The 22652-nt window shown below is 42.3% G+C and overlaps 1 protein-coding gene across 2 annotated transcripts in view; it reads left to right on the plus strand.

Annotated features, from left to right (window-relative positions):
* Positions 1-22652, plus strand: part of LOC122630817 (MOXD1 homolog 2) — a 151353-nt gene that overhangs the window by 122734 nt on the left and 5967 nt on the right. For both annotated transcript variants that reach the window (XM_043815774.1, XM_043815775.1), the window contains 5 exons: positions 15487-15681; positions 19283-19369; positions 20760-20939; positions 21591-22055; positions 22393-22586. In XM_043815774.1, coding sequence (XP_043671709.1) covers positions 15487-15681; positions 19283-19369; positions 20760-20939; positions 21591-22055; positions 22393-22586 — 1121 coding nt within the window. The remainder of the gene's footprint in view (positions 1-15486; positions 15682-19282; positions 19370-20759; positions 20940-21590; positions 22056-22392; positions 22587-22652) is intronic.

Below are 22652 nucleotides of genomic sequence, written 5' to 3' on the forward strand. Positions count from 1 at the left end.
AACTTTGCAAAGTAAAAAGGAAACAAACTTAACCATGAATTTACCCCACATCTACGTGCGCGACCAACGTGCAGAGCTTTCACACACGTACGCGCGTTTATGCGCGAAGATGGAAGACATACGCGTAGAGAGGAAGCTCTCCTCTTTGGCAAACCACCCCCGAACAGGCGGAAGTTAAACGAAGAGGTAATCCCAAGCAAATATCTCGGAATCAGCGATAGTTCGACTAACTTACGGCCGAACAACTCTTTCCCGTTTCCGCACTCCCGGGTTATCGCGCATAATATATCGTTCTCCTACTGGAGTATTTCCTCTCTCTCTCTCTCTCTCTCTCTCTCTCTCTCTCTCTCTCTCTCTCTCTCTCTCTCTCTCTCTTTTTCTATCTCTTTATCTCCTCCTCGTTCTCTAAAACGCGTTTCGTGCCGTGGGAATTCACACGTAGGTGCCCTGAAAAGCGTAAGCGTTCGACGAACTCTTTTTCCCTTCTCTAAGCTCGTTTAAGCCGGCTTTAAGATTTTAAAAGGACTGGCACAAAGCGCAAGGATTCATACTTTTAATTTTAAGTAATTTTGTGGTCGTAAATACATGGTCCAGTCCTTTTTTCTTTTTAAACGATCAGACGCGTTAATTTCCTTTCGATTACGATTTTTCCGAGAAGAGTTAAATATAGAAACACGATAGAATTCCGCTCGCCCATACCGTCCGACAAGTATCGACCTGTACTACTTTGTTCCACTCCGATATATCGTCGTATATGGTTATAATAATGTAAGAGGCGCAGCTATAGTGCGTTTCTATGTTTTAAAAGTTTCTACGATACCGAAAACGCCAATATACTATTTACGTCGTAGTGTTAGAAACTCTATAGAATTGAATTTAACCGCCTATGAGAAATGCTTGATCTGTATTATTGAAAAGAGTTCGAGCCATTCACAGAGACGAACATTCGAAAACGAAATGAAATCGACGAGGAAAACTTGCACGCGACAGGCAACATTTATTAAACAGAGACGAAAAAGTTTTTCCTGCGAAAAATCCAAGACAAGAATGTAGGACATCGATTTGACTTTATTCCACGAAGGAAACCACAATGAGATGAGAGGAGAGAAAGCAAAAACGGAGAAGCCAAGTTGCATATTGCCGCAATCTCGGGTATTCGATACGAGCGAACATATATATTTATGTAGATACGTATATCTGAAAAATATGCGAGTGCATTGTGTACTAGTAGTAATACCGTACACGGAGTCAGAAGAGCTATCGACTTACGGACGTAAAAGGAGATACGTTGTAAGAAAAAATAACCTCGTTTATTTTGCAGCGCAAGCTCGCTTTCGAAAGTATTCGATTATCAATAGGAAGGATCTTTGGCTGTCTTGCGAAAATTTCTACAGTTAATTAATACGTCGTTCGAAGGAACTCGAGTAATCGTCTTTTCTTTTAACCCTTTTTTATCGGCTACTCGCGAAGCTCGCGTCACTCACAAGTCAAGAGATATCATCAATGAAAAGTCTTCTTTATTGATGGCGTTAAATCTAATCCTTTTTCCGTTCTATATATATTTTCTATATATACGATCGCTCTCTCTCTCTTCCCTCCCTCTCTAACCCTTTCTCCAATATTTTATTAAAGAAGAAAACAGTGATTAGATCGTTAAAGATATTTATAATCAAGTCGATTCGATCAAAATCTTTTTCAAGTAATCCGAAAACTCGATGCACAGATGAGAAGACGTAATTCGAGAAGAGGAAGAGATTGGAATTTACGTAATACCGGGGGGATGTTAGTTACCTTTACTTAGGAGAGGAAGCTGCGTTAAAATCTTGGAGAACGCTTTCGAAAATTGTAGTCCGTGTTCAATGGCGTGGTTAGAAACGAAGTTAAAGTCCATTGGGTTCCTCCAGCCAGGAACACGTGTCCACGAATCGTGGTAACGATTACGGTTTCAATCGGAGTTCTTCGAACTGAATCGTTTTGGTGGCATCGCCTTTTGGATTATTAACCTTTAACCGTTCTCGGTTCACGAAACTTCCGACTCTTCTGTACATTCCTCTCTCTCTCTCTCTCTCTCTCTCTCTCTCTCGCGCGCGCGTGGGCGCGCGCGTGGGCGCGTGCTCGCGAGTGTACTTTTGACGCATTATGGATTTTATGTAAAGCGCATTCGCACCCCCGGGTGAAACTTGAAATTCTATTAAGTAGAAGCACCGCTTTGTGCGACGCGGTAAAACAGTTATCGTTTTCTTGAAGGACATTAGTAAATAAAATACAAAGTGCGTGACTCTTGATCCAGAGAGAAATGAAAATTACGTGTACGAATATATAAATCGTGTGTGTTTAGGGTTATTACGTATTTGTTTTGTGCCATTTCGAGTAGAGAAAGGTACCGTGGGTCGGTATTGGGATTTGAGGAGTAAGTTCATGCGAAAGATTAAATTTTATTCAGAATGTATGCAAGCGCGATAAATTTCACAAAGCACGTCATTCTTTGAACGTTATATCGGATAGATAATATTACGAGTATCAATAAGAGAAGCTAATAAACGTATAACGCTTTCTTTCTTGCATTATTTCGACGTGTCGAGCGATGCGATGCGATATCGATCGATGGCTATCAGTGAAAGAAATAAGTAGAGAAAGAGATATAGAGAAGGAAAAAGCGCCATAATCTAACACACACTTTTCTTCTTTAGAACAGTTCTTATCAACGGAAATATAAAGTTCCATACCGTGGTACTCTTATCTTTCCCCTGCCATTAGCGAAACGAAGCTTAATGCTAAGTGCAAAAGACAATGATTACCCGCGAAAGCTTCTTCTTCTCTGTCTCTTTCTTTTTCTTTACCTCCATTCCCCCACTCTTTTTTCCCTTTTTTTTTCTTCTTTCCATCTTCGTCTTTTTCTCTCGTCGGTTAATGCGACCGCTTCGTCGTGACTGTCGTTGACAGGCCTCCTCTTGGATATAAATTACGAACGCTTCTTTTCAGGCATTCTATCGCTATCAAAGCTCGAACGACAAGGACGAGCAATGTTCAGGCCGCGCGATCTGTTTACCATAGGCAAAATGCGGAAATACATAACATACATCGGCCTTTTGTCGATTACCTTGCGTCTCGTCGCGACTCGAAAATAACGTCGACCGGAACGAGAACCGATGACGGCCGCACAAAAGCCAACTACGATGACGAACGCTTGTTCTGTTTTCGACGGAGATAGACTATATTCGTGCGGGCTCGAGTATGTGTGTCTTTATACGTTTGACGAAATTTTCGATTTATGCATTCTACTGTAAAGAGATACCATTGGGAGAGAAACGGGAGAAAAACAGAGAGAAAGAGAGAGAGAAAGAGTCTTCGTGAATAATACATTTTTTAATGAATAACGAGACTAGATTGAATGAATAAAATGTGAGCCACAGAAATTTATGTTTTTTCTTTTCCTTTTTTTATTTCCTATTCCAAAGAGAGAAAAAAGATCGTCGAATTGTAAACGACGACGTCGACGACGACGACGACGACGACGACGACGACGACCGGAAGTCCTTACGAATCAATTCCAAACTTTTCGCGTGCTCGATTTTCTCTAGCAACTCTTTGTGTGTCTCCTCCTCTCTTGAAAGCAAAAGACGAAAATTGTGGGTGAATTTTCCTAACGTTTTGTTCGATGCAACCCAGGACATTTCATTCCGGTGGATTTCTAAGTAGGTCAAAATGTCGAAGTAAGCATTTTCGTTGCTGGAATTTCTATGCAGTAAACCGAGCGTATACCTATTCTTTCGTTTTCCCTGCACATTTTCAGTCCTTTATCACCTTCCCCTCTCAATCACCTCTCTCGTCTTATATTCTCGTCGTTTCTCCTTTCCTACGATTTAATCTAGATACGGAAGGAGATTATTACAAAAATTCGTTTTAACGAGGAAATTAGTCAGATCGAGGTTACAAAAACCAGTGTTAAATTTTTATACCAGCTCGACGCGTGTTCCTATTTTCACATAAAAAGAAAATGTATGCACACACAGATGCAACACAAACACAAGTTTTCGTATAGGCACGAACGAGGGAGTTACATCCTCCTATTTTCCTCCGTATACTTGGAAGATATAGCCCGAGTGAATACACTCGTTTGCACTACCGAGTAGCGAGTACTTTTCCGGCATTCGCCACTCGATCTCCAATTTCGTCCTCCATATACAAAATCCACGCTACAGTTCCACGCCTCGATTTTCCATATACCTTTCTAAAGTCCTTCCTTTTTCTCTCCCTCTCTCTTTCTCTTCATTCCGCAACCCGATGCGATCGCATCCTCGTTCTTACTCCTCTCTTCTTATTTCGAGAAGGATATGTGGGAATTCGCCATTCGTAAATCATGTTTATTGAAACGCAGAGGCCGTTTATCTCGTCGAGAAGGATAGAAAATGTTACAGGTAAATTTGCGATAAGAAAGTCCTATTTCGTTCTTTCGCTTAAACTTGCTTCCGCGACGTGTCTTTCCATTCGCGCGTTAGAAAACGGAAAAGAACGCGCAAAAAGATTTACTTCGAGCGAGCAGAAAACAGATGTTTCATTTCTCTGTTAAAGAGAAAGACAAACGGAAAACGATCGGTGGCTATTAGCTCTCAAGGAAACGAAGATAAAAAAAGAAGAAATTGGTCAGGGTAATCTCGAAGTAGTAATTGAGCCACGCTCGTCCAATCAGCGATACTCCGTTAATACATATCCACCCTCGATCCACCCCTTTCTCATTTAAACTCGGGCCAGACTAATTACCGATCGGGATAAGACGGGTGGTACTTGCGATGTACAACCCTTCGCCTCTCACCCTTCTCCCTCGTTCCCGAGATTCAACATGGAGAAATAGAGCGGGCGTATACATTGTTAGCGCACGTAGAGGGTAAAAGGAGAAGGATGTGGGGGCGAAGGTGCCGTTCCTGTCCGACCGACGAACGCACAAGACGGAAAGCAGAAATGAAAGGAAAGAAGGAAGAAAAGCGAGGTTGGTACGTAGGTGGTGGTAGAAGAGGCAAGGGTGATTTCCAAGCCGTGATAACGACTGGAATCGCCTATGCGCGTGTGTTCGTGTGCGCACGAGCTTAATGCGCGTGGAAAAGTAGAAAGAGGAGGTGGTTACTCCTGGCGAAAGGGCTTGCCAGTGAGAATTGCGCTCGCTCTTGAGGGTGGAGATGTACTATACGTCAAGACAATAAGTACCATTAAGATAACGGCCACGAGGTGGTGGGGATGGGTGGTTAGGGAACCAGATAACCCCCGCATGAACTTCGAGGATCCGCTAATGGAGGATTCCATTTTATACCGACGTTATTTTTATACGTAGCATTCTCGATCTTCCTCTACGTGCTTTGCCAGTTTGATGTCCCTTTAGTTTTCGGCTAACGATCCAATCTTTCGCTACGTTCGAAGAAGGGACCACTTTGCGATTCAGATGGGAAGAGGTCGATTGCTTCATGATAATCTCGCTGGGTTTTAAGGGAGGCCCTTGTCTTTTGTTGGAACAGAGGGACGATTGAAAATCGTCCGAGAGAGAGAGAGGGTTCGCTCGATGATTGGCTTCTAGAACCATCGGTACTCTCCTTCTTCCTCGGCACGATATTGCGTCAATGACTTCCATTGTCTCGGATTTTCTTGTTTTCCGTACTACGCCGTTTAATCCTTGGCAAAGGTCCAATCTTTGCGCTCGCTGAATACGAAACGAAGTCTCTCTTGGACGATTGAAATTGATGAAGATTCCTTAATCGACGAACGCGACCGTTTCCATTCAAAGACGATCTTGATATCGGACGAGTTGTATTAAAATGATTAATACCGATATTCCTCTCTCTCTCTCTCTCTCTCTCTCTCTCTCTCTCTCTCTCTCTCTCTCTGTTTCTCTATTTACTTACATTAAAATCGATGATGGGCTTTTCGTAAGAGACACGCTAAGATAAACTCGTATAATACGTAGCAATACTTGGCGAGGTCCCGAGGGAATTCTCGGTTCGTCGACGCGACAGTCAACGTCAAAAGTTCGGTTATCTCGATGTCCTCGAGACGCGACGCGTTCTCAACGATTTCGGCAAGCTCAGCACGAACGATGCTAGCACGACGAGTCCGTGGAACGGTAAAACTTACGTAGCTCGTTTATTCGTTCCAACTCGTTTCCAAGTTCCCTTTCGCAAAATTACCGAGTGTCAGGACGTTCGAAACGCCATACGAACGACGACTTCCAACGACTACGTGCGATTACTATACGAAATAAAAGGATAATGATAATCGTCGATATAAAGAATCAACGTATTTACGAGTAAATTATATCGCTTTTAAAATTTATTAAATGATTTTGATTAAACGTCGATGTCGATTATCTTCTCGTAGGATTAACGAGAACGAGAGCAATAACCATAGTGCTCCGTCATTCGATGATAACGGCAAAGCGTAAGTCGAGGTAGTAGTGAACTCCGCCTATTCGCCGAGAACTCGATCGATATTTAAACAATTACGAAGAAAAGAGTGAGCGACCCAAGCATGGAATAATTCAGTACTCTCGGTATAAATGGTGTATTGGCTTTTGGACGAGAAACAGAGAGACAGGGAGAGGGAGAGGGAGGGTGAAACTACGCGCGTGATTCCAACTACGTGTGCGTCTCTTTTGAAGAGAGGAAACACGAAGAAAAGAAGGGCGCATGGCGCAGGAGAAAAGAGGGTCTTCTACGTCATTAATTATGCAAGTACTGTACGTACTTATTCGCAGGCTTGCTGACGCGGATATCCCAAGCGTGCACGCTGTAGGAGGAAGAGATGGATGGAATATTGTTACAGGCGGGGGCGATAAACCTCATTCAAAAGTCTCTTGCAACGATCGTTTTTAATTCCGGTTATCGATCGACCGTGTATATTAAGATTCTCGGTGCATTGCTCGTTCTAAGAGCTTTCGCAAAGAGCTAGATGGTTGTTAAGATCGAAATTATTCGTGTCCAGTACATTAGCGGCTAGAAAACGTTCGTTGGTCGTTACGTACTCGCCGATGAAAAATATATCTAATACTAATTATACGAGTCTAATCCGAGCGAATATCGATACCGGATGAAGGATACTTGGAGTATCCTTAAATCGAAAGTACTTACTTCCGACAGGATATCGATGCCAAAGTGAGTCCAAGATAATGGAGTTTCCCAGAATAGATCCTTTCGGGTCTACCACCTCTGCGGGCGGAGCGGGGCAAATAACGCTGCAGAAACTCGTAATCGAATGTGGACAAGGTTCAATATTTGATCGAACGGTTTCCTTCCATCTAGGCAAAGAAGGTAAGGTATCTACCGCAATTCCGGACACGATCTTAGCAAGTTTCTCTGGTTACGTATCATGATTTCTCCATTGTTCAGAATCGAGCTCCTTCTTCGATCGACCCTTTGACGAGGAAATAACGATAATTAACTGGGATCCTCCTTTATTTTCATTCTTGCGTACAAATCGACAAACCCGATCGACTATTTCGATCTGTTCAATAACAAAGATGATAAATCACTATTCCCTCCGATGGAAACGACGGACGGTCGTCGAAAGATTCGACGAAACGTTCGTTCGGCCTATCGGAAGCTCGTCCTTTACCCAAATCCTGTGGAATAACGTCTAGCTAGTTACGATTCGTATCCCGCTGGCAGCGTTCTCTGATCCGGTTCAGATTTGGTCGATGCTTAGTTACGTAGGACGCCACCCTTCGAAAGCATCGAGGAGGAAAGAGAGGATTCGAAGGTGAAACGAGCGATAGGCAATGGCGCTGGTGTTGGTGTAGCGGTAGCGGTAGTGGTGGCGATGGTGGTGTACTTGACGGTGCTCGGCAGAAGTTTCAAGCGAGTTTACTCGTTAATGACTGAGTACATAGCGGTGCTACGTGCTCAGGTATGCCGGTGGCCACGTATTCGCCGATGTTGGTTTATCGGGCTTCACGTTGATGAACAGAACACCGGAAGCATCGTCGATACATCGAACAAAACGATACGATTCTTGTTAAACTACTTCCCTACGTTCCGTTCCTTTTTTCCTAGTTTTATGACGGTTCGATTTTTTAAGGTCCTAACGAGTGATACGAATTGAATTTTACGGTTCGTAGCAAAAGGACAAAAGAAGAGATAACGAGAGAAAACGCAACATCGGACGACGAATCGATCATAAAATAAATGCGTGAAACGCAAAAGTGACTTTTCGCGACCGACGTTTGCCGCGTATTAAAGGTCGGCACGGTCGTTGATGGACAAGCTTGCGTCTCTTCGCCGAGCACCGATCGTTACGAAGTAACGACAAGAAAAAAAATATATATAACGAGATAGACGTACGCCCTCGTGTATCCCTCCACGGTGTAAAAAAAAAGGAGTTGGGCCGACATAAAATCCGAATTTTAGAGCGAAAATTGAAACTACGAATCGGCCTTGTTTGTCCATCTCGATCGCAAAGTGCTTTTCTCTCCCTCGTAATATCCTGGCAATGGAACGGGATATTTTTGTTGGCTTCGAATATCGCGCGAAGCACGAAGTAGAAGAGGAAAAAAAAAGATCAGAGAAAAGTATCGACGGGCGTAAGCGAAAAATGTAGCAGAATTCGCGATGAAACTGACCTTTACAAACGATTTGTTATGGAGTCGGTGTTAGGACACGTTGGAAAAGCGATAGGGAAAGGAAAAAAGTGCTTGGTGGTTGCTGCGCCAATAGTTTGTATACCTTCGCTTAACGCGCACGCTTTAAAGTCATTATTCACTGAGCAAGCCGTAATCTGCGAACTCTAATCACGCGATTCTAAAATTATCGCGTGGGTGGTTTTCCCTGGCCTTGCGAAGGTTACGCTCCAGGATCGTTCCTCTTCGTTTAATCGAAAAAAATTTGACTACAAATAAAATATCGAATTATAAGACGAATCGATCGATCTCGCTATTGCTTGGCCATAATTTCTTTGGAATCGCCTTTAATTACTTTCCGTTTTTCTTTTTCTAACGCAAGATGAAACGGATTATCCAAGTCCAAGGACGAGACGGCCGACAAAAGGACGCGCATCGAGCGACTTTGAAAAAATTCACGGGTTCCCGAACAAAATATTCTCATCGCGTATTTCGTGGCGCGCGCGAGACAGCTCTCGGTACGAATTTGAATCTAATCGGCGTAGACGTGCGTGCTCGTAGCCGAGGTCGCGACAGTTTCAATGGGATCCGCGTTACGGATGAGTGCGCTCACCACCTACATGCTATGCATACCCCGTTCGCAACCTTTATCTCTCTCTCTTTCTCTCTCCTTCAAGCAAATATATGAACTCGAGAAATCTCGAAACAACGCTAACTGAAACGAGAACCCAGAGATTTACGAGCGGTACGTTCGAGCGTTTTTGAGTAGTCTTGAAGATACCAACGTTACTCGAGGAATCTCTTACGTCGTAATTAAGAACGAAGAATTTTTGTTTTTTAAAAATTTGCAACCACGGAATCGATGTCATCGCTGGATCTGTGTCCAGAAAACTAGCGGAACTCGATTAATCACTCCGATGTTGTCGCCTGCTGTGACCGAGTTACAACGTTCGAAAGCCGAGCATAAATTTTATTACCAAAGCGGGACAGAAGTTTGTAGCAACTCGGACAGAATCTTCGTCGGTGTAGTTCGACGCATGCACGAGATATGCTACTCGGCCAAGTACTTTCATCGAACTTAAAAGGAAATAAGTTAAGTTTCTGGTTCGAGGGAAGTCGTCGTTATCGATTTGGAAGGAATTATGAAATCTTCCTTCTCAACTTGTTTTTTTTTCTGCGTGCAATTCGTGTAAGTAGGTGAAAGATCAAGGAAAGAAGTATAGTAGATGGAAAGAAGGATGGTTCGAAGGCGGACACACAGATATGCACACGGACGCAAAACGGACCGAGCAAGCACGCGCATAGAAGGGTTGATAGGGTCGAGTAGGAAGAATGGCGGAGTTGTAGCGAGAGAAGTGAGCGTCCAGAGTTTGAAGCTCTTAATTGCTTTTTAAAACTTTCAAGTTCGACTCCCCCACTCTATCGCAGCCACCCTCATCTCACTTCTCTCCCTTTTTCTTCCTTCTTTCTACGTCGGAAAGCTCGGTCTTACCCTTTGCATTCTACTTAGGAATGTTCAATATTAGTTTTCCCTATCGGAGTTGCGAACACGTTCGGCGCGTCGAGGGGGTACAGGTTGGAGCAGAAATGGCAAGACGGACTAGTAAGGAAAAGGATGGAGCGATTATGAGCGAACAAGTGTGAGAAAAAGGGAGAGAGAGAGAGAGAGAGAGAGAGAGAGAGAGAGAGAGAGAGAGAGAGAGAGAGAGAAGGAGGAGATGGATAGGAAGGAAGAGCTCGAAACCGTCGATAACTGGCTACCTTGGTTTTTGTACTCGAAGCAATTAACGTTGCCGCGAAAAGGAAGCTACTTGGAGCACTTTCAGCTCGTTTCCTATTGGTTTGTCTATCCCTTGGGCGTTCGGACTTACTTTTCTTTCCAGGGGAAAACTGGAAGCCTCCGGTGTAAGGCGGCTTCTAACTTTCGTTGCGTTGTTTCTGTCTTTTCAACTCCTTTTCTTCTTTTTTCTCAATTTGTCTCTCTCTCCCTCTCTCTCTCTCTCTCTTTCTTATTTCGTTCGTATGCCGGCAAGGAGGAAGAGATGTAGCCTCTCCGATACTTTTATTGCTTCCTCAAGTTTCATCCTTACCCTCCAGTGACGATTCTTGATATATTTACCGGAAAAACCTCTGGCTTGTCATGAAAATTAATTAACGCGTGTTACTTTCGTGTCGTCTATTATTTCGACGAAATTTCAACGGTAAAAACGGTTTATCTTTGATAGGAACGCTCTCCGAAAAGACACTCGATTATTTTATTCGATCTAAAATACTTTTACCGGTAAACCGTTTAAATCGAATAATATACTCTTTTCGAGAATTTACCATGTATCCCTTCGGTTTTATCCTATTTTACTCTTCAGTCGATCAAACGTCGTTACCGAAAGAACGCTTTTTTCTTACTTTCCATTTTCTACTCTATCCTTTCACAGTGAATGATTATTTTCTAGGAAGAAAGGGAGAGAGAGAGAGAGAGAGAGAGAGAGAAAGAGAGAGAAAAGAGAGTCATTTGAAAGCATAGCTTTGCCTTTCGAAATTGGAACTCGCCCTTCTGTTTTTTCTCCCGCCGGTAGAAAGTTTCATTCGCGAGTAACAAGTTCTGCCGAGGGATAAGGCGAAGGGAAATTAGAAAGAAAAAGAAAAAGAGAGTAGGGTGGGACAAAGTGAAGGTTGGTCATGGACGAGTTTATAACTCCGGGTTCACAGGTCAAGAGCCTTTCCAGAATGTTAAACGTTCAATTCTCGATATTTTAACTTTCGGATATTTTTGAGAATCAAAACGATTTTACGATTTCTTCTTTAATCTTTCGTCAAAAGGAGGTCTCTTTAGAAAATATCATAAAAATTAGCCTTATATTTTTACTTAGCGCGAATAAGAAAAAGCTTATCGGATCTCTCCGACTCTCTTTTTATACCAATTCACCCTCGGCAAACGTAGAATCCTGACTTTACGATCGGAACTTTCCAACGCCATGGATCTTCCCACCCTTCGGGAACTCTTCGAGAACCGAAAAGATTTTCCCGAGCGATCGCACCCGAAGAAAAGAGAAGTATTAATCTAATTCACCCTACTCCCTCCGGCAGCCATAATTTTTACTTGTTCCTGAACATCGATGAAAAGATTTCGTCTTTTCTCTCTTTCTCTCTCTCTCTCTCTCTCTCTCTCCCCCTCGCTCCCTTTCTTTATTTCTTTCGTACCTTATCGTCAAACTTCAAAATCCTCGAATATCTAGAAACGCGAGGAGTCCCTTTACAACTCCGTAGCTTCTCCAAAAGTCGTTCGTTCGGATCGCGTTTTCGACGTCACCAACTTCGAAGAAGTCGGCCTTAATATTCGTCCTTTATTCCAATAGAAGATAGTTTCTCTCTCTTTCCAGTAAAATACGAGCCGTACCTTTGGAAAAGTACAGTTTTTAAGAAAAATAAGTAGAAAAGAAAGAATGAGAAAGGGGATCGAAAGAAGGGGGTAAAGGTTTTGGCATAGCATAGAAAGAAGGACCGAGTCCTAAGAATCGCGTGATTCCTATTCTCCTTCTCACGCGATGCCCGTTCCCTACTATCGACCTTTCATCTTGGCCGGAGGAAAGGCTTTCCGCCCAAAAGACCTACCACGACCTCCAGCAGCACCAACTCGACTGCTGGCTGGCTCACCCTTGGAATCTTTCGATCTAGGTCGAGCCTTGATATCTATCCTAAACTATCCAATTCAGGTAAACGGGCGCCCAATTGTCTCGACCGACTGAAATAAACGTTGGATATACGAGGTGGCCCGAAGGTGAGGAAGCATAGAGCGAGAGATTTCGTGGAAAGGAGGCGGAGGGGAGTGGATGGAAGAACCTTCTCGAAAGATTGCGCTAGTCCGCGTGTAACTCTGTCTTGTCCGTGAGAGCTTTCGGATTTCAAGGGTTTGGCGATTATCGAAAAACGTAAATGGCCGACGCGTGAGTGGCCTGCGAATCTACGGTTCTTCTCGATCGAACTCGACTACGTAATTCGTTCGAGCTACCTTTGCCCATTGCCACTAATGCTCTTGCAGTTCTTCGATTCTAATTCGTTACAATCGAGCTTTTCTACCCTTCTATATTTCTCCCTTTCTTTCTCTCAAACTCTGGCAGATCGGATCCACGAAGGCTTCTCCGTCGATTATTCTTCGGTATCGGCGAACGATTCGTTACACCTCGCGCGTGTTTCCTTCGAAGAGCTCGTTCATTGAGCCTCTCGATCACGAAGCCAGAACGAGGATGGATCGTGGTATAGGGCTGTGCCACTTGGCGTGAATACGTTCGGGGAGAATGGTATACTGGTAACTTCCCTTCGATACCGTGGATATTATCCGACTGGAAATTGGATTCGAAGGAAATTACTTTTGGATGTTAAAACGTATTGCATGATTTAGAAAGGATCATCAGATTCTGTTTCATGAAATAACAAAGAAAAGAGAACGAGGGACAACGTTTCTTCTTACCGTTCTCGATCGGCAAAGATCTCTAAATGCGATACCACTCGAGTGATACGAGCGACGAATTATCTTCTAACGAGTACCGCGATAACGAGCTTCCGCGTAAGCAAGATTTTTGATAAGATCAAAGATTCGAAATTATTTCATCGTACCCCATACCGAGCGGATAACGATCGACCAAGATCGGAGATCTTAGTAGCGTCTGCCGCTCGAGTAGAAAACGAGGCGACATCGTGGATTGCATCTGGCCAATGCTCCAATCAAATACAATCGTTCCCAATTGTAAGTGGTCCATAGAAACCATCCTCTTAACGTCCTTTCCGACCCTCTAGAATTTGGCACGTTGCAAGGAGATCGATATATGTATCTACGTGTTTCGAGGCCAATACTTACTCCAAATACTCTAGTCGTTGCTATAATTGGATATCGACGTAACGACGACTATGCCTATATCGTATCTAATTATACGCGATCATTATGCAAATATTACCGTGCACTCACTTTAATCATTAAGCGGCCCTGCGCGATTGTGTACGTTCGTGCGCGAATGAATGTAGTATTCAGTCAACTGAAACTCGACTCTCACCCTCAGGGCCTGGGGGCCCTTTTCTTCCAATCCTTTGGAGAGGGAGAAAGCTATGCGCGTGGCTCCCCCTCGGCGACCTAAACGGAGATTATTATTATTGTTCTTCCTGCCGCCGCCGCTGCCGCCGCCGCCGCCGCTGCTGCTGCTGCTGCTGCTGCTGTTGCTGCCACCGCTCCTGCCGTTGCTTCCTGCCGTTGCTCTTGCCGCTGTTATGCGTAAAATGGAATTGATCCCTGAGGCGCGTATCATAAATCTTTGTCTCGAAATAAAAGTGTACTGGATTGATTGTACGTTGGAGACACGTGGACCACCTTTTGGCGTTGGAAATATAAAATAAACGGAATCGCGGAGAAAACCCGTTTTAATTGGAAAATAGAAAATATCTTAGCTTCGATTTTGCTCTCTTTGGAAAAATGAAAAATGCTATCATTCGTGTATAATCCAGGGCCAGAAGATTATCGACGCAGCATTAGAACAAAGGATTCATTAGGTATGGTCATTAATCACCCATGGGGACGATTTAATCGCTTCGCTCTCGATCGATCGACATTGCGCTCTCGAAGCGTAACACCTGATACCGAATTATTATTGGAATTGACTTTTCATGTTTTTTCATATCATCGAAACCAAAAATTCAGAAATTTTATTATCGTTCGGTTTTCCTGGCCTAGATCGGAAATTTATTTAAAAAATGGAACTCTTTGATCGAAACTACTCCGATAGTTTTAGACGAAGCCAGGTTTAATTATCGAATGTATAGCGGAGAAGCGCGCGTGCAGACGAGAGAGAGAGAGAGAGAGAGAGAGAGAGAGAGAGAGAGAGATTTCGTTAATTGATCGAATGTATGCCTTATGAAGACGAAACGTTGCATGGTATCGTCGTGGCTGGAACGTTGCCAAGGATAAAGTAAAGACGCATTTCATGCTAGCGCAATACTAACTGCCTTCCTATAAGATGAATTGTAGATGAATTCGACTGTTTCCACGGTGAGAAGCTTCATTCAAAATTGGATTATTTGCGACACTGACGAGCTTCGACCTCGTTTGCGAGTTCTTTTCAAAAATTCTTTCATTTCAATTTTCTTTCATAAAAAATCCAAGGTCTTGGAAATTTCGTGAAACCATTGATAAACCCAAGTCTTATTTAATTTTTATACTAAGATATACGGATACTGCATTTTTATCTCGTTTCGAAAACCCAATGAGGAGAATTCAATCGTGATAAATCTTTCGCGAGGAATCAAGAAAGAAATGTTATTGCGAAAGGCGTGCTCTCTGTCTCTCTCCTTCAACCCCCCCCCTCTCTCTCTCTCTCTCTCCGAGAGCTTCGAATACGATTTATTTGATTCTGTGCCAATCGGTACTCCGTTGCGGATACTAATCGACTTAACGTCCATTTCACTTTACCTCGAGTGCGTAGCCCATTCCCAAGAGCTTTTTTCTTCTTTATCGGGATGCGTAGAGCTTTTCAAACAATTCGATTTATTAACTTTATGTAACTTGGCTGTATTTAATCCGTAACGAGGGAGTACAAAGGATTGGAAATTTTGTACATTCGTAAAGATTATTGCTTATGTAAACGGAAAATGTTCTAGCAGTTTCAATTTGCGTTTATTATTTCGATCAGTTAACAATTATTTTATATAAGTATCTGCATTGAAATTCTCCGATTTCGAAAGAAAATAAAGAAAATTTGTTGATGACGTTACGATATTAATTATACTAATAATTATATATCTTAAGTTATATTAAAAAGTAAACGAGCTTCATTATACATTATGTATAATGAAATTAAAACAAATTGACGTAATGTACTAATATCGATGATATGTTTTTAACCTTTCAGAATGATACGATGCAAGTGGTTTGGCAGTATCACGCGAAGGAACCCGCTTCGGTGGCTGGTGTTCTGCCTGGTCATGGTGCGGTAAGAGGATCTAGACCGTTGTATCTAGTTCAGAGAGATACACAGCCGAAACGCTCGTCTCACAATCAGGAGAGCGAGCCCGTTCTGAAGACCTGGGACGTATTAAATCAGCAGGTGAGCTTCATTCATTTATACAAGAGACTCGTAGATGAGATATCGAAAGTAATGCATTTATCGATCGATGCGATTCCTACGGTCACTCAATTTCATTCAATAATTTAATACGTTCTACGTGGTATCACTGAACGGTATTAAAAACGTACGCACGAATACGTAATGAAGAGGACATTTTTTACGAAATAACGAGAAAAAAGGAAGAAGAAACGAAGAAAAAAAATTCGAGAGAGAACGTTCTCATACAAATTCATCGACTAAATTTCGCGAAAGGGCAAAAGAAAGACGGTTAAGGAGTTTTAATTGGAGTTTGGCGAAGTGGATCGCGTTAAAATGGCGTATCAGCTCAGAGAGATATTATACCGTATAAGATCGACTTTCGTTACGTAGTCGCGACCACCGCCATCACCTTTCGACCACCTATACGACGAAGTTCGCACTTATAAAAACGATTTAAAGGCGGATTTAGTCCAAACTCGAGTTCCTCCGTATTTTTCTTTCCATCTTAACCATTCGTCGGCGCGATACAACTTCGGCACGATTGATATTAAATGACGCAGTACTCGAACGCTTGTTTTTAAACGAAACTTCTTACGGTTCAGGCTTGAATAAAGAGAAATAGTAAGGAGAGGTAGGTTCGAAATCGAATAGGTAAGACTCTTGAGATTCGAAATGAAAATTCAAACTCTTAAAAAACGAAAGAGTACTCGAACTTTTTCATTTAAACGTTCGTGCGAGCTTGTATGTAAGTCCGACCACTTTGTACGTCTATTTCACAGTAGTGAAAATAATCCTACGACTTTATGCAATTTCATTGTTTTATTATTTTTGCGAAATTTTACTTCTATTCGTTATTTCGTTTATTCCTTCTTTCTATTACGATTTGGGTTCCAGATTTTCTATAGCTTCGTATTTAACCCTATTTCTTTCAACAAAACTTTTATTTTATTATCATAAAACTTCGAAACTAAAAGATCCATCCATTTCCCTTTCTTCTTTACAACATTCACATTTTACGAGTGTCATATACGAAAGTTTGTTATACTTGCAATTTTATTCGCACAAACCCGAGTCCATGAAGATCTCAGTAGCTCCTTGAAGAAGTATTTAAAAAACTAATTTCCAAGACGACTCGACGTAAAGTTTTGCTAATAAAAAATAACCGACGAATACAATACGGTACTTTCTATTTTTAATTCTTTTCCATACAAATAGTTCGTACACGAGTCCTAGTGAGAAAGGGAAAATACAGATGTAAGGATCGTGCAAAGAACGATCAGTTTTCTTTCGATCTTTGTTGCTTTTTTCCTTCTTCGATATCGTTCTGTTTTTGTCACGTGCCCTAGAGGTTGCATCGAGACGCATGCTGCACACACGACTGCATTTTCTACTGTATCCACGAACACATGGATGTTCTCTCTCTCTCGCTCTCGCTCTCCCTCCAATGTGTGTGTATGTGTGTGAGAAAGAGAGAGAGAGAGAGAGAGAGAGAGAGAGAGAGAAAGAAAGAAAAATCTCTCGTAGCGATGTGGAAGCAGCGGTCGCACGTGAGATGAATGTTCGAACGCGTTTAACGTTCCGAGTATACGAGTGGATTTTTATCCGATGCAAGCCACGAAGCATTGTGCGGCACGAATTTATGACGACATAAATCTTAACCGGGTCACATCCGGCAAAAACTATTCGTTCATTAGCGTCGTCGGGTCATAGATTATCGGAAGGAACGAGAGAGAGAGAGAGAGAGAGAGAGAGAGAGAGAGAGAGAGAGAAGAGGAGAGCTATCGTTGAAATCGGACAATGCTAATTCCGCTTAGCGATGCCATCGAAAGGCCGTTTATAGTTTATATCGAATCGAATTTAGGCCAACCGAGTGTGTTACTCCAAACGGCTAATTCACCAGCGAGATAATCGCCAATTCATCGGTAACTCGTGTTTCATCGAATAGAATGAAAATATTCACGGATGAATGAAAGTTCTAATAGCGAAAATAAATTTCCAATTGGACTGATTTCAATTTATTTAAGATATCTAGGATCTCGAGATTTTAAAAGGCGAATTTCTATCTTTACGTTTTTTGTAAAATCGTGAAATACTAAATCACAGAAAATTTTTTCTAATTATCTATGTACGTACCGAACTTGCTCGTTTTATTCGAGGGAAAGATAAAAAGGGACTACTTTTCATAGGCGAATCGTTTCGGCTTATCTTCGAAAGAAACTTTCCGAGGTCAGGGTGAGAAGCGTTCGTGCTATCAGATAACTCGATGCGGCGCGTTTCGCAAACGCATTTCCACGCTGAAAACTCTCGAGCGTTGCGGTTTTAATTGTCTCGACGGAGCCATCTCTTCGAGCCAGCCGGATGACGGGGAAAGATAAAGTTGCCGGGAAGTTTATCTTCTCTTCTTCTTTCTTACGCGAATGCTTCTTGTTTCTTCTTTTATTCGCCTTCTTCTTCTTCTTCATTCAATACCAACTGCCCTCGTCTTTCTCGCTCTCATAAAAGGAAGTAGCCGACCGGTCAGATAACTTTCGTATCGTGCCGCAATGAATATGTATTTCGAGTGTACAGAGGATGACGAAGAGAACGAGAACCAGAACGACATTCCGTTTTCTTATACAGTTTTTAACTCGGTTCCGACATTTCTCTTCCCTTTTTTTCCAGTCAATATCCAATTATGATAATTCATATCTATCCAATCCACGCGCGATGCAATGAATATCCGTTCATCGATCGATATAATACGTTTCTAAACGTAGCGACGTCGTTGAAAACAAATATATTATATATTTTTATAAATCCTTACAATTTGTAAATTTGTCACGGTAAAAGGCTGATACAAAGAAGATCAAGAAGAAAGTTTCGAATATGTTCGTTTCGTTTCTTGAAAGAAAGGACGATCGAAGCTCCTTTTCTCGGTAATCTTGACATCGATAATTTGACAGAGACGCGTGGGAAAATCCCGCGTTGGCGTGTCTAAGCTTAGGGCGAAGAATTGCGCGGATGTTACAAAAAATCGCAATTTTCTTCGTTGCGGAGGCGTCGCCTCCGCGTTTGCCCTGCGGCTTGTTCCGTCGCAGTATCTTCGACCGACCGAAAGAGATAGAATCCTTGCTTTTTTATTTTTATCTCACATTTCGCTCGATACCGAATTTTCTCGCTTCGTGACCTCGTATAGATACTATTTTAAAATAAAAATCTTTTCAAGTCGTTCGGATTTAACGAAAAACAATTAGCTTCGAATTAATGTCGAATGGAAGAAAATATCGGATATCGATTGCAATCAATTATTCCGCGATAATCTTGTTTGTTTCTCAGCTGGAATCTCTCAAAAGTGAACAAGATGTTTCGTGGGAAATAGATGCGGCATCGCTATTTCAGTGGATTAGACGTGAAAGAGAATTGCTATCCAACGCGTTCGAAATATTCGACGCGACTCTGAAATCGTCAGTTTACTGGCTCCGACAACTTTTTTACTTTAATAAGAGGCCTTCCGAAGAATTCTCACGCGTTCTCACATAGATTAATGCTTATCATATCGTATGCATTGCACGTTTAACAATTATCTTTTAATTAACGATTGCTTCACGATTTTTTGTTTCAGGTCATATTGCCAAGAGACAAGGACTCGTTACTTTGGTGTCGAGTAATAAAAATGCCAAACATCAATCGCAAGCATCACGTTGTCAAGGTAACTCTTCTCTCTCTCTCTCTCTCTCTCTCTCTCTCTCTCTCTCTCTCTCTCTCTCTCTCTCTCTCTACTTTAACACATTTATGATGCCTTACGGGCGTTTCATAGAGAAGTAAAGTACGTTAACCGAATATGAAATAGTTGAGAGGAACGGCGTAGAAACTACAGCATCGAGTTGTCTCTCTTTTGCACACTTCCTGCAGAGAGTCTCCACGGAAACATAAAGCTCGTACCGAGCGTGTATTGTCGTTGCGAACCTCTTTGTACATTTGTGACAATCTTTACAAGTCAGAAGAGCGTTCTTGTTTACTCTCGAAGGATAAATAAAAGAACGAAGATTCACGATGAATTTTCAACGGGAAAGATGACCTTTATTTTGGTTCGATGAGACAAGGGAAGAGAAGCGTAACAAGTTCTACGAAATAAAATCGTCTTTAACTTATGATTCGCATCGAGAAGATTTATTTATCGACGAAAAAACGCGACGAAAAATTAATTTAATAGTGTTGCTTTATCGCATTGAACCGGTCGAAGGACGTTTTTAAAGCAGGCAATGCGAGCGAATGATCGTAATAAACGTGGCAATAATAAGGGGAATGATCGTAAAGCTCATAATACGCTTACCGAGCGCTTTATAACGTCCCCGGTGATCTCTCTTGCGTTACCGAAATCATTAATTTCTAACTATATCGCCATTTGACGTTTTCCAAATGAACGGCCAAAATTTACCACTCGTAAATGTCGTTTCTCCCTTCTCTTAAATTATGTGTTCGCATCGTGATTCGTGGCCGAGTGATTCGAAGATCTCTGGAGATCGTTGCTCTTTCTTTTGGAAAAAAAAGGAAGTTACAAAAGAAACAAGTTACACCGAAGTACTCGTAAGTTCGTTTTCGAATTTTTATCGATTAACCGCGAGAGAGAGAGAGAGAGAGAGAGAGAGAGAGAGAGAGAGAGAGAGAGAGAATATCGATCGAGAGTCGATAATCGTAAAGGCGTCGTTATATTTATTTTGATATCTTTCCTTTCACGACTGGCGATACCTCGAACAGATTCCCACGAGTTTCTAGGGAATAGAGCGTGGTGCAGCAATATACTCGTAGTTGACCTAACGCCAGTCAGCTAGGGTAGCACCTGAATCTCGAACTCGATCGAACGTGACCCAACTATGCGATGCGATTGCATTGTGTTCCATCCTGACAGAGAAACGAGGAGAGACGATTAGCGTTAAGTCTAGCGATAACTCTAGTGTTTAAAGTAGAACTACTTACTTACTATTCGCGAAAAAGGCGTATTAATTTAAACCGTATAAATCAATTACTCGGAGTAATATACTTCTTTAATCGTCGTGGCACCGTCGAATCATAATTTTGAACACATTTTTTAATTGTAGTACGAGCCGGTCATCGAACCCGGGAAAAACACGTACTTGCACCACATGACTCTGTACGAGTGTCCTATTAATAATCTTCAGCTTGAAGAAGCTTCGAAAACAACTGGCAGTACTTGTTACAAAGACGACAACGCAACGCAATGTAACACGATTGCTGCTACATGGAGCTTGGGATCCGAGGTACGTTAAACCTTTCTTAAAACCTCATAGAAATGATCTTAGATTATGAATCGTTTGCAAGATTTGAAGACGGTCTAAAGATAGTCTAAAAATCTTTTGAAAGAACGAAAATTGCGTTATACGACGCGTTGATAAAGGAACGGTACGGCGTCGAACGTTGTAGAGCGCAATCGAGAGCACAGCGCGTATATCGATTTTCATCGATAGTCCACCGCAAAACCACTTCTCGTGGTCGTACGAGAATGGTAACGCGAGTATCCTGCGAAGACGCAACAAATAGCGAAAATCTCACGCTCGACGTCGAATAAACGAAATTTCTCGACTTTGACGATCTGTCGTTATCGACGCTCGTTTTTCTCGCGGTACCGCGTTTTCGATCTTTCGTCGAAGTTACGATCATTCGAGCACGCTCGATGTTGCATCGTTTTAAAAGTTCAAGCCTTTCGTATTTTTTCGAAACAGATGGGTATTTTATAATAGACTCTACAGTTAAAGTAGGCGTTATCTCCGCTCAGACCAATAAGATTAAGATCGTTTATGATCCGCGAAAATCGAGTAACAGAAAACTATGAAAATATTTGAAAGGGGCACGTGAGTCGCCTATTAAAATTCATAGTCTTCATAATTGCTCTCTACTCTTTTCGTTGACAGGGCTTTAATTATCCGCCCGAGGCTGGCTATGCTTTGGATCCTGACAACGGTTCGCGTTACTACATGCTCGAGACTCAATACATCAATCCTCAGCAATTAGTAAACGACAACTTGGTAGTCAGTGACAGCTCGGGATTGAGATTGTATTACACCGATCAACTGAGACTTCACGACGCCGGAATTTTGAGCATAGGTATTGATCCTAATTGGAGGCACATTATACCACCCGGACAGCCCGAAGTCGTCTCCGAAGGTCACTGCATAGCCGAGTGTACCGGACAAACTATACCTAATAGCGGGATAAACATGTTCGCGGTGATTATGCATACCCATCAGCTAGGAAGGAAGATCAGATTCAGACAGATTCGTGCTGGAGAGGAACTTCCTCCGATCGCATCGGACACCAACTACGACCCTACTTATCAAGAGTATCGCAAGCTTCAACGTCCCGTTAAAGTTTATCCGGTAAGTATGCGCGATGAAGTATCTCGAAATTCGATGAATTTTTCTCTATTCCATTGTCGCGCATATTCCGTTATCACGAGGGCTTATAATTTTGTCTTTCCATTATTCTCAACGAAGACACCACGATCTTGTAATTTGATACCTTTACACGAACGAGCGACCACCTGTAGAAGCGAGGATAAAAAGAAAGTTAGGCCGAAGGATAAAAGTTAAAAAGAACCAGAGTTTCTCGTTGAGAAAAATGGAAGAGTATGAAAAAGTAGTTGCGGTTGGATCGACAGCTGGAAAACGTTCTCGGTAGGAAGCTGCTTAGATATATCGTTTGATCGTTTTACAGGGCGACCACTTAGTCGCGGAATGCACGTACTCGTCCGAGTCCCGTTCGACTATTACGCTCGGAGGTTTGATGACGAGACAAGAAACTTGCCTGGTATCCGCTCTTTATTATCCTCGGATCGAACTATCGATCTGCTACTCTTTGCCATCTTTGCCGACCGTCCTGCAAAGTCTCGGCGTCCAGAAAGTCATTCAGTAAGTTCATTGCGATATCATTTTTCTGTTTTTTCTCTTTTTACGTTATCCGGACGACGTTACGCC

This window comes from Vespula pensylvanica, chromosome 7 (assembly GCF_014466175.1).
Source record: "Vespula pensylvanica isolate Volc-1 chromosome 7, ASM1446617v1, whole genome shotgun sequence".
Taxonomy (NCBI): Eukaryota; Metazoa; Arthropoda; class Insecta; order Hymenoptera; family Vespidae; genus Vespula; species Vespula pensylvanica.